Source organism: Aplysia californica, unplaced genomic scaffold, assembly GCF_000002075.1.
Source record: "Aplysia californica isolate F4 #8 unplaced genomic scaffold, AplCal3.0 scaffold00086, whole genome shotgun sequence".
Taxonomy (NCBI): Eukaryota; Metazoa; Mollusca; class Gastropoda; order Aplysiida; family Aplysiidae; genus Aplysia; species Aplysia californica.
Window position 1 is genome coordinate 1,535,301 of NW_004797356.1, and position 13,321 is coordinate 1,548,621.

At 37.3% G+C, this 13,321-nt stretch overlaps 1 protein-coding gene across 1 annotated transcript in view; it reads right to left on the bottom strand.

The window, feature by feature from the left end:
- Window positions 1–2,556: 2,556 nt before the first annotated feature.
- LOC101852757 (neuropilin and tolloid-like protein 1) overlaps window positions 2,557–13,321 on the bottom strand; it is a 13,195-nt gene continuing 2,430 nt past the window's right edge. The window contains exons 2-5 of the mRNA XM_005094649.2: window positions 10,927–11,103; window positions 9,405–9,605; window positions 7,684–7,797; window positions 2,557–4,468 (exon numbers count right to left, since the gene is read on the bottom strand). Of these exons, the coding sequence (XP_005094706.1) occupies window positions 4,128–4,468; window positions 7,684–7,797; window positions 9,405–9,605; window positions 10,927–11,103 (833 nt within the window). The 3' untranslated portion in view covers window positions 2,557–4,127. The remainder of the gene's footprint in view (window positions 4,469–7,683; window positions 7,798–9,404; window positions 9,606–10,926; window positions 11,104–13,321) is intronic.

Below are 13,321 nucleotides of genomic sequence, written 5' to 3' on the forward strand. Positions count from 1 at the left end.
GATGTGTTTTCTTTATTGTGTTTAAACACATTACACCCTAACGGTCTGGATGGAAAGTCCATTCCTAGATCCTAAGCAAGGGCAAGGAACCACCTCCCGTGAATACAAGTGGTTAAAAAACACATTTTAAAAATACTAAACAAATTCTGAAATTCCTGAAAAAATAAAAGTTAGAAAGAAAAATGAATAGAGTTTCAGAAAAATGTAACTTAATATATGTGCAAACTGTTGGAAATGTTCTAACTTTAGTTAGATCGGGGTGTCCGACCCGTCACTCTCAGCCTCGCGGTCGGGCCCTAGATCTAAATTCTACTTCTGATAAATCTGAATCGCCCCAAACTCTTGCTACAACGTTTTCATCGTTATCTGATTCATCAGATTTTTCATATGCTAGTTTTAGCTCAAACCCATCGTTATTTCCTTTTTCAAACTCAAGTTGTGTTGGTTTTCAACAAGTCGAGACACCTTCGGAGTGTCGGAAACACGACTGTACTTCGATCGGCTCTAACACTAAAACTAACGGCCCCTGAGTCAAGGCAAGACTTCGTTACTAAAGATACTAGGTTGCGGGCAGGTTAGGATGGAGCGTGTAAGGAAATTCTGGGGCGAGTTAGGGTGTAATGTGTTGTGTTTGACTGCAGAGGTGAGTCTATGTATTCTACTGAAAAATAAAAGCAAAGTGACGGATGTATTTAATTTACACAGATTCGGGGCTCCCATCTCATTTCCATCTCATAATTTAACTGTACGAGTCTAAACAGTAAACTGGTGTAAAGAAAGGTATATTATATTTTCATGAAATGCATTTTGTAAAAAATTGACTGGAAATTTTCATTAACTATTAACAGCAACATGTTGATTTGAAGTTAAATACAGAACATGTGTAAAAACATGTCATGACATGGTGGAATCAGATGTTCATCAATTTTTGGACATATGAAGCTATCAAAGAAGCTTGTTAGTTTTTCTTGAACTTGGTGAAAAAAATTACAGTCTATCTTTCACATGTCCATTCATCCAAAAATGTGTTCCTTATTGGATGGAGAAGGTTTCTGTGCAAATAAAAAATTGCTGAGAATCACCCATCAACCAGAAAAATTCTGCTTTCTCCGTTCCCTGAAAAATTGACGAGTTCCTGATTCCACCGCAATGGCCCAAACATAGTAGTAATGATAATAATAATAACAATAATAATTAGTACATTTCAACAGTGCCCAGTCCCTAATTAGGCTTCAGGCATTTACAAAAACAAAGAAATCAGTCATTCAAGCAAGATTCGAGTTCATGAAATCATTGATATAATTCATTTGTGAGTGTGCCTAAAGAAAGGTACCGACCCGTACCAAAACAAGTCACATTTTGACCATTTTGAGTTAAGGGTTGTACCTTATAGGAAATTCAATGTTGAACGCAGGGGTGTTTGAATTTTTTAGATATCTCAAGTAGTTTTTGAGATATTGCACATTTTGTGAGATAGGCTATAAAAATATAATTTTGAGAAAATGAGCTTTTAACTTATTTTAAGTTTAACAAACGTGAGAAAACATACAAACTTTTTTTTTTTTTTTTTATTGTTTATGCATTTATTCATGGAAAATTCATTTCCAATTTGGCATTCAGTTGACATCAATATCATAAATGTAATTCAATGAAAAAACATAGCATGGAGGAAGAGAAAACATTCTTCAAGAATAGATTTTAAAACTTTTTGAAAAGCAGTTTTCATTATTTGTTTTTATAATACCTTTATCTAGGCGCACACACATTTATACACAAGTGTGAGACTCTGCCACATGCCATTTACAAAAATGACGTATGACAGAGTCTTCCACAGAGCAGTCAATGTGAGAACACACATATGTGTCACAACACTATGAAATCAGGCGCTCGTCAATTTTTGGGCATGTGAAGTTATTGGTATCATTTGAAAACTGATTTATTTGCCTTGCTTCCAATGAAATAGATATTCATCTATCTTGAATAGAACTCAAGATATTTGTGATTGAAGGAAGTGAGGTCAATTAGTTTCAGTGGAGAAATTTGCGAGAAAATGGCCACCAAAGTTAGGTAACTGCTAGCTAAAGAGTCTATGAAAACTGAAAAATGACATTTTGTGCCTTTAAATCAATATTTTTTGGTAAAATTCACATGGAAATGTATTTCTATACGGGCATAAAGAGGTTGAGCCAACAAATAAAGATTTGATAAAAATTTCCAAATGGCGGAAACAAATGCCTGTTTCTCTGTATTTTGACGGGCGCCTGATTTCACCACGCTGCCTCACATACTATAGTGACACAATTTCATACACATGCATAGACAAGCACATGGATGCGCACACAATTGCTTTAGTTCCTTATACATCAAAATTAACAGATTCTCAAGAGCGCCACCTCTCTTTAAAATGGCATGACAGTGGTGGAGCTGTATTTCTGAAAAAGACAAGCTTTGAAATTTCTTTTACTTAAAAGCTTCTAAATTAATGACAGATCTTACATCATTAGGCAATGGGCTCTTTTCAGGCAGACCAGACAATGTGAAAGCTTGTTCGCCTTATTTTTATTTTTTTTTCAGATGAATTTGTGGTATTGAAAGCAAGTTTGAATTTGATAACCTAAGACTTCTTGATGAATGATAAGGGACAAGAAGGTCAGGGTCAGTGGTATTCGATGGAAATTTGGTTCTAAGAGCTTTGAAACACATTTATGCCCGATTTATAGCTAATCCTTGCTTTCACATGCAACCAGTTTAGCCTTTTTTTTAGTAACAGAGTGATATGCTCAAGTTTTGATTTCCTTACTTTTTGATATAGCTGTGTTGTTCTGAATGCATTGCCGTTTCAGGATTTTCACCCGCTGGGCCAGCTTTCAGCAATGAATTACAATAATCTAGTCGAGATACAATAAACACATTTGCTAGTATTTTTGTTGTATTGTATTGTCAAGATGGTGCTTCAACTGACAGGGTTTTTTTTAGCTCTAAGTCTAAGTATGAAATTTTGCTAGGATTGTATTGTATGTTTTAGTGGGATGGGGAGTGAGAATCAACATTTTCTGACTTCTCCAAATTCAAAAGATCCTGTGCATTCATTCTGCGTTATACTTTGATAATAATTTCAATTGCCTACTTTCCCACTATTAATGCCATAGAGTGGGAAATTTTTCAAGAGTTCTGCTTATCCCAAATTTTAGTTTTGTCGTCAGCTCGGATATCCAGCTCCAACAATAAGTCGTGCCAATAGAACTCCAACAAAGCTTTGAATACATGCAATAAAAATTGTGTAGTCTTTTGTGCTAGAAATGAAATCTGCAATCAGATCAACTCAACAAGCGGTCTTTTCGGAGATGGACATTAAACTCGGATGTCCCGACTCTTAAATAACCTAATAGTGTTGATAGGGGTATTAAACCAATACCATTTCACCATTTTTCACCAACTCAACAAGTTTCATTATTGGCCCTCTAATTTCTAAAAGTGATAAGTGCACATCGTGGGAATCACAGGCACAAGGAGCCAGCGTAGTTACCACAGTTTCAAAAGTTGTTTTTTTTTGTTAGGCCCCGGATCCATTAAAAAAAAGCCCAGCTCCCCTGTGGCGTATATCTCAACTTCTGTTCATCTTTGACTCATGCCAGTTTGTGTTATGGAACTTGGGGGGAAAAAGAGCCAATTATTATTCTTCATTCTCATCTTTGTACCATTACATGTTTAAGGCTAACTATGGGAACGAATGTAGCGATCAAATCCTTAGATTCCAAGCTGTCTCATTTTTTAAATAAAATACAAGAAAAGTTTTATAGCTGTTAATCTAACTGGCATCTGCGATGTAATGGCTTGGCTCTTAGCCTTGAACGCAGAAGGTGTGAGCTAGATTCCTAACTGGAGAACCAATTTTGATATTTGTTTTGTACTGTGTGCTGGGTTACTCTGATAGGCAGGGTTGAAATAACCCATCTCCTTCATGATCTTAATTGTTTATGGGACCTTAAACTTTTGCAATCAATCAACATCTTATTTGCATTGGCAAGAAAAGTTTAGTCCCCAAAAGCGTAAAATCTCATTAAAACATAAAATCTCATTAAAACACAAGGTAGCCGGTTAAATGGATAAAAGCATATAAGCTGTCCCTATGTTGACACAGAAGACTGAGCTTTATTGTCAAAGCTGTGCCCAGAATCTGTCATAGTAGTAGTAGTATCCTTCTCCACATCAGTATAATGAGAGGAATTTGCTTGGTACACAGGATGTCCCCGAATGCCTTTGTAGTACTGGTATGTGAGAGGGTAGCTTGGTCCTGGTGCAACAATCCCATCGTCATCGTCCATTTTTCCGTGAAGGAACTTTTTCCACCTGTTTCTATCATATATTCTGTATGCTACAAAGGCTACAACACAACCGATGACAACAAGGACAGTAAGTGTGATTAGTACAATCATCACTACATCTGGACCATCACTTGATGCTTTTGCTGAGGAAAGATAGAAACCAACAAAAAAAATTATGATCAAAGTTATGTCATTTTGAGACAGTGCCCATGAATACCTGTGATTCCTATTGTTTTAGTTGAAAAATTGATTGCTGTTGTTTAAGTTGAAAAAAACTCCTACCCAGACTTGTTAGGAGCGTTGACTAAGATTCTAAGTAAAAATATTCCTCAATAAAAATGCAAACTGCACTTGAATTTGAACCCCAAATGTGTGCAGGTTTGCCACATTCACCGCTCGGTACACTACTGGTGGTATTGCATGGCTATGGTTATATGAAATCAGCAATAAATCAGAAAATCAAACCATAAAAGTATCCTCAATTTTGTAAACTTCAAGTATAAAAAGAGAGACCATACACCCATCAGGCCATTAATACAGTTTTTCAAGTCCATGTTAGTCTGAAACGAACCCCACAACTTGTCTCAAGGAAAACTCAGTAATCTGATTGTTAGCACCTCTGTTTACATGTGTAGCACATCCCTGAGCTGTACACGGCATCCAAAAATCCATCTCAGCGATCTTTTAGTTAGTCCGGTCCCCCCGCGGTAGGCCATAAATCAGCGGCAGGTGACCTGCAATTTCACGCATCAGGTCGGAGATTGACCGGGGTCAACTCGTGCACTGCACTGTCCTATCTTGTCCTTATCAAAACGCGTTTCTTCCCCTAATTTCTTGAGCTGTAAAATGATGCTCACTCTACCCCTAGAATCTATTTCTTTACCAATTTCGCTTCGTCTACGTCTTCTTGGTATCTTGTGAAAGTTTCAACAGTTTTCATTGATTCGTTTGGGAATAATAACAGTTTTAAATTGTGAGTGTTAAGAGATCGGAAGCGCCGTTAATAATGTGATCTCCTCAAATTTAATTACAAATCATTCCAAAATGAAACATTGGTGTTTATTTCTGTTTGCGCAGTGTGATAGCCATCAAATCATATTTTTTAATGATGTGAATTTTGTTTTTCCAGCACTTTGCAGTGACTGGCAATCAGTTAGTGAATTGTGTTCCTATGTAAAAATTGTTAAACTGCAATGGGTCAGTCACACATATGAGAGGCATAGAGAGTCTGTGAATGAACTTTGTCGGGTGTGTTGGCGTTTAAATTTAACTGTCAAACAAAAAAAGTACAGAAAGCCCCGATTATGTAAGACAATGTCAGGAGATATTCTCTTGATTTACGGGATTGATGTGAGGGACGAAGATGAACAGTCGTATTCCGCGAACATTTGTATCAATTGTTTTACCGCGATTTCAACTATCAAAAGGAGATATGGTGTTATGTCACGCCAATTCATGCCGCAAAAAAAACTATTGACGCTAGTAGGAACATGTGGTGTGCATTTGACAATAACATAGATGAGAATTCCTGCTCCGTTTGTCGGCATCACTTGGGTGGCTGCATACAAAGACCCATTTCAAGCAAACCTCGCAACACACCCCAAGCATACCTCCATCCCCATGTATACAAGGAACTAACAAACACAATATGCGCAGAAACAAGAAAATACTTCCGCGAAACTGCAAAAATTGAGGAAGCAAGTGGACTGGAAGCAATATTCAATCTTCTCAAAGAAAGATTTAGCCATGTTCACACTGCAATATCACATCTCAAACCAGTCAAACAATTTTCACTTCCTGAAATCCTCGTAGCAATCGACAATTATATAGCCGCATTCAGACGCTATTTCCCCGCAAAGTTATCCCAAAGCAACACATATCATAGCAACACTGTATTCCACACATACAACAACACATGTTTGCTCTCAGACTTTGGGAGAACAAGACACAGAAAACAGCCACCAAGCGATCTCAAAACTGGAAGACAGAGCACAAAGGATCCCAAACCAGATAGACATAATGCGTTTTATTGTTGTGTCGCATCTCCTGCAAATAACACCCTCATTGCGTGCTGCTGGATATGTTTAGAAAGAAAAATTGTATTCATACTTTTATTCTGTACATGTTCATTTTGTGAAAAGAAATCAGTGCTGTATATTGAAGATACGTCAGTATATCATTATTCAGGAGGATACACATTCCATTGGATTCAAAAAGTCATGAATGCAGGGAAGCGTTTTGGTTATCATGCTCATGACAAGTTCCATGTTTGTGCTGGAAACAAAATGTTGAGTGAGTCAATTTCTAAACTCATTTTCCTGTCTTAAGTGGCAGTATTGTAAATATTTAACGTTAAGCTTATAAGTTATTAGCCACGCAAAATGTGTTTGTTGTTTTGACTAACTATAAATAGACATACATTTTAAGAGCATCTAACTTCAAAACGTGAGCAGCCATGGTATTGCTTTTTCGTACCAATAAAGAAGTTTAGTTGCTTTCTCTAAAGAACAAACTTGTGTTCACGTATGATATTTTTTGTTTGTGTAAGACAATAAAACATGTGCTGAAAAATTCATTTCACGGCGACTGACGCAGGTAGCAGGAGGTCGGGTTAGTGACCTCTGGTTGACCGGCCCACCATGACCCGGTCACTCCATCGCCAAGCCAACTAAAAGAGCTGTGTTCGTACGACGTGTGTAACGAAGGATCTTTATATTCAAACAAAGAATAAAACCCACATATGTTAAATAAGAACATTGAGAAGATGTGACAATCAACGAGAAGCTAAACCTAATTTTTGTTTCCTGAAAAATTCCTTTTGATTGATTACAGAATTCTCTAACTGGAGGTCCTAAAAATGTTCCTACAATGTAATCATGAACACGTTTGAAGAATATCTTAATCTCATAATTTGTACTTCCAGTTTTTTCAATGAGATTAAAAAAATTTTTTGAGAGAGAGTGAATCTTGTTCTTCTCATTCATCTCTAAATGAACGTCCCGGTCTCTAGTGTGAAGACTACTGTTCTCCGCAGGTCCTTCTGGCTTCCATAGAGCTTTGAGCTTCTTTGTCCAGGGTTGGGCCAATATTTTCTTTGAAGTATGGTACCTCGAGCATTGGGCAGGCTTGTAGTAAGCTTCCAGTTTAGCTACCGGTTCTATACTAACACTGCTCAGGGTTGCCAATCCTGAACTTCATGTTGAGGTGGCGTTTCAGTCAGAGGGGAAATTTAAACCTATTTCAAGGACACATCTATTGGTTTGAAAGAAATTCATTACACTCAAATGATCAGACATCTATTTTGTCTAAAATATCAATCACCAAGCAGTTGTTATATTTTGCTCATGTCTTATTGTACCTGCACAATCCTGTTCATCTGTAGAGTCTCCACACTGGTCAAAGCCATCACACTCCAGAGATGAAGGGATGCACACAGAGGTGTTGCAGTTAAGCTGTGAGCTGGAGCATGGTTCTGCAATATAGAGTTTTGTAAATGTAAATTTTATTTACCCTTCACGCATTTGAAGTAGTTTGTTAAATAATAATAACTATAATAATAATAAATTAATTTATAACGTGCCAGAATTCACAAAAACTGCTCAGTGGCACTTTCAAAACACACACACACACACACACACACACACACACACACACACACACACACACACACACACACACACACACACACACACAGACCCAACCAAAAAAAAAAACCTGACAGATATTTCAGATATAGAGTTCCAGCATTATAAATATACTTTCCTGAAAAACATTGTCTTCAACTTTGATTTAAATTGATCAATTGAAAGCGACATTTTAACATCTAAATCCAAATTGTCCCAAAGTTTTGTGGCACAGAGGGAAAAGGCCCTTTCACCCAATATTGTTCTGGACCTAGGCATGCAGAGCTGATGGTCATTTGAAGATCTTAAAAAACTACTTTAAAAAGTTGTCAGACTCTGCCACATTAGAGCGAAACAAGTGTGTGCTTGAGTGTAGTACAATTAAAAACCTTCTTAGTTATCACAAATATATTTTGATCCCTAAAAATAATAAACAACCCACAGCTGATGCTTCATTTTTTTTAGTTTATTATAATTTATAGTCTTTCCATTTTAGAACAGATTTTCATCTATAGGCCTACTATATTTAAAAAATCTTTGAAGCTTTATCTCGGCTGATTTACGTTGCTGAGTGAAAAGTGAGCAGTGTTCAAAACTCTCCAAGTTCTGGTTCTATCATGGTTCTATAGGAGATGGATGTCAACTTCTGGAGGTCTTCATCTTTGCGTTCCCCTGATAGGTCTTAATGGTATTCACACTGATTTTAACGTACGCTATCATCTTTCCTACTAAGTATATGGCCCCTTGCCTTCAGGCAGCCACACTTGATTTCGAAGGTAGGTATTCTATATATGTTTTTATACTGAATAGAGTAATTTCAAGTTTTAGTAGAAATTAATTTTAAATTTTGCACGGGTAGCGGCCAAAGACTGCTCTTATCGAATTTAGGACCTTCAACGGATCTTTAACATGTGCAACTTGCACATAGGACCTTTAAGATTTTTCGCCCTTTTATCTAAGAAGGCTAGATGTTAGATCTCACCTACCCTTAGATCAGGGATGTGACTGACAGACAGCAGGTAGAAGGAGCCAGGAGTAGCAGTAAAAAGAGTCCAGAGAATGGGTGGGGGGGGGGGGGGGGCAGTAAGTCACGTACTGTAAGTGGAGATGAAAGCAGATGACAAAATGCCTAAAGAACAGGAAAGGAGGTAAAAGGAGTAAATTTTAGAGCAAAAATCTTTTGCCTCTGTCAGTTTTTGAAACCAAGACCCTATCAAATGAGAGGCGAAAATCACACCTATAGACCACAATGATCTTACAATGGGAAGAGAGGAACACGCAGCAAACAAATCATATCGACCATGCTTTTAAAAATAAATCGATTAGACACTCTGTCAATACAAGTTTGCTCTTTATAAAAGAGTGATCGAGACTTGAGTCATTACCAACATAATATTGTATTAATTCGGCAGTTAATAAGCACCATAGTGAAATATTTTTTTAATGGCTTGCTTACCACTTGTTGCAGCAACAAAAACCATGTTAAATCCTGTGTAAACTCCAGAACTATCTGAGAGAAGATGTAAAGTCATTGAATCGCCACTGGAGGTGAAGTTGGAAGGAATGCTGGTTCCAGATCCACAAACAGGACTTGAGTTCAACTTTGTGGCTGAAGTGCTGGTTCCATCATGAACATCAAGATAGTCTGTGCAAGACCCTTCAAATATATATATGGATATAAGAGTTTATATAAGGCCTATCAGAAAACATGAAGATGTTAGAATGAATAAGTCATGATTATTCAGGGTTTTTTCATGGAGGAGGAAATAGGTTTTTTTTGTTGTTGTTTTGTTGTTGTTGTTTTTTTTCTTGTGGGGGGGGGGGGGGGGGGGGTTACAGCCTATTCAGTGTACTATTTTTAGCTTCATAACCTGAAGTGAAGAGTTCCCAGCTAACAACTGAACCTTGAAATAAGGCATAGCTCACATTCATTTAATGAGCAATACCAGGTCTAACCCAGAAGTTAATTAAGTTTCCCAATTAAAGACGGATCAAAGTGAACATGGTCACTGAGTTTGACTGCTGGATACATTGGATGAAAAAGTGCATTGAGATCAACGGTTGCTGTTTTGAATTTAAAAAACATGTTTCTGTAGATATATACATACAGTCGAACCTGCGCAGACGGCCACCTGTACAAACGGCCACTTTCCATTTCCCCCTTGCGTTTTTTTCTATATAATTTAACTGTGTAAAACAGCCGCTGCCACCATATTTTAACACATAACCCCTATCACATCAAGAAATAACACCTGTCTTAGACGGCCACCTTAATGATCCATTATGTTTTGTCATAAAATTGTGCATTGGCCCCTGGCGTTGTGGACGAGCCGTCAAAATTCAATCACCTGTCGTTGTTGTCAGGTAGTCCCTCCAACCGATCATGTAAAGGCCCCTCCCACAGTTGACCAATAGGAAACAAATTCTCAGCTGCTGGTGAGGTAAGCGTGTGATCACTCATAACCCAAAAGCCCCGCCCAGAACTCAAACACAAATCGTAAGTGAGATGAGTGGTCACTGTTTACCCAGTCTGTAACAAAGTAACAATGGACGTCAGCATGAACTTGAGACAGAAGCGTCGCTCGTTCTCCAAGTGGTGGCGACCCATGTGTTTGTTTTACCATAGCACTCGGCCCTCCTTGTCTGACACATTTCTTTTTATTGTCACCCTTGCACAAAAGCAGCGATAAAAGGAAAAAGAAGAAGAAGAAAAAACTCAGGGAAAACAACAACAATATGCGGCTATTTTCGGTTGGGACCTCAGAAAGGAGGGGTTTGTTTTCTTCATCTTGATCAGTCCTGCCTAAGACGGCCACCTGTCTTATACGGCCACTTTTCTCCTTGACAATGGGTAATAGATAAAATCCCATGACTGTAGAGTAAAAAAATTTTATTTTACGTAACAGGGATAAACTTACTTCTGTACTTAATTTAAAAGATTTGTTCTGTAAATAGTTTAGTATTACAATGCTGCCAACCTGTCAGAGCTGCCTCCAGCTCAAAGCGAGTGATCTGAGCAACGACAAAATGGCCTGAAGGTCCAGTTACAGTCAGTTCACAATCCAGCAAGTTTTTGTAGGTAATTCCTGTGCTAGAATCCATCTGGAAACTTTCGGTAAAGGTGATAGTCGTGCCACATGCTGACTCCATGTACACTGAGGAAAGTGAAAAACAGAATAATTGTATATATTATACCATATAATGCAAATTCTGGTTTTCAGGAATCTGAACCTGCTTCTCTCCGTAGGTAAGAGAGCATTTTTTTTTTCTTTTTTTTTTTTTTGGACTCTGCCCAATTCTATTATCTGGCGCTTTTGTGTTCAGCAAAAACAACAAAGCGTGCAGCATTTTGGATTTTGAAATTAGATCTAGTGCTGTTCTTAGAGTAAACGCAAGAGAATGTTTTATATATAAATAAATAAATGAATAAATAAATAAATAAACAAGTATACTTCACTCTTATAACGTTATTGATAAGTTACACATTCAAGTGTAGCCATAGTAAGAGAATAATTATATTTTTGTTCAAAGTCCAACACTTTTCAGGACATGCCGTTAAACGTAGAAAAGACGCATCTTATCTGATTGGCTGCTAATTTTAGTACTGTGATGTCATCACTTCCTGGGATACTCACATGGAACGACGTGGGACATGATGGAAGACCGCACGAAAATTGCCGTAAAGTCGGAGGAGGATTAGATCTAGATATCTAAATCTAGATCTAGACATCTACCACCCCCCCCCCCCCCCCCCCCCCCCCCCCTCCTGCATTTTTAATCAAATATATTTTTAAAAACAAAAAAAAAATACTTCAAAGCGACTCTACAAATTAGGCCTATAATTTATGGGACTGTTGGTCAGTCGGGAGGAGGAGAAGAGAAAAAAACAACTGTCCGGGACCGGGATCGAACCGCTCCAAAAATCATTGCACGGCTTCAAGCGCAGACGCGCTGTCTATTCAGCCATCAGAACTTCCGAGAGAGAGGTGTAGATTAAGCATTATATAATATATAGACACTTCCATCTTTGGCTTGGTGCCATACGGTTGGCTATACTTAGATAATGTAGTCACGTGATCGGAGGGGTATCTTGGTCCGACGTCATACAAGATGGGCGCCTTACCTAAAAATAGTTTGTGTCTTTCTACGTTTAATCGCATGTGTTTTCAGGTGACAATACCCATGAATTTTCATAAATTATCTTTCAAATTCAGTGGTGGGGGTGTTTGCATGAGGACTTCTTAAATCAACCACTACTCATAGAAAAATATGTTTTCTTCTGAAAACTTTATGCATATGGCAAGGAAATAAGTTGGTCAAGCTGCATGAGCAAGAAGATTGATGTGTGCATCTTATATCTCTTCGTAGAAAGATAATAGTACTAAAAATAGGGCATTTTTTACTCAACCTGAGTGCACACGTAATTGTATGTTAAATACAGAATATTGTTAATCTTAAACTATCAAACAGTAGTGCATTCAAACATTGAAAATAGTTTGTATACACCATCATAACAGCACGTGTCCATTAAAAGGGTTTTATTTTTTTATATTGATGATGTTATTGCTGAGTAAAATTTATAAGTTCGTTCATAACTCGTGTCATAATTACATCATCAGACTTTCCAAGGTCTAGAAAACCCAAATCGTTAAACATATCATCCCGGGGAATGACCGGTATTAAACATTGGTTTGACATTGATCCATCAGAAGGGTAATTTTCCGCTCCATCGCATGGTTTTGCTTAAATATGACTTTGATTGAGATAATCCAGGTTTGTCATAATGATGTTATGAACAAACACTTTATGATATTTCTGCAAAATATCATTGGAGGGACTTCCCACTGTTTCACAACATCCTTTTACATGGTGGAATGAACATGGAAGAGTAGCATGCTGATGACTCAAAAGAGAAGCGAAGAAAAGGCAAAAATATGCTTGTCATAATGGATTGTCATCATGTTATGAACGTGACAGTGTGTCATAATGGTTATGAACGAAACCTTATTCCTTGTAATTTACAGTTGTTTTGGAATGTATTTTTAATTTTAACCCAACTAAAGGACAGAATAGACCTTGCATACATTTTGATATTTTGATTTTTATCTTAAGTGTATGGGTATGGATTTTAATTAGTATTATACTTTTGTAGTAATGGTTATGAACGAACTACATATTGTACTCTGAGGGCTTTCCAGAGTTGATAAACATTAAAAACATGTACACTGATACATATTATGAGGAAACTTTCATTTAATATAAAATTTTAAAGTAAATGACAGGTCAAAATATTAATTTTTAGGTCAAAACTGAAGTTTGTCATAATAGTTATGAACGAACCATTAAAGGTATTCTAAGGGTTTTTCAGTGATT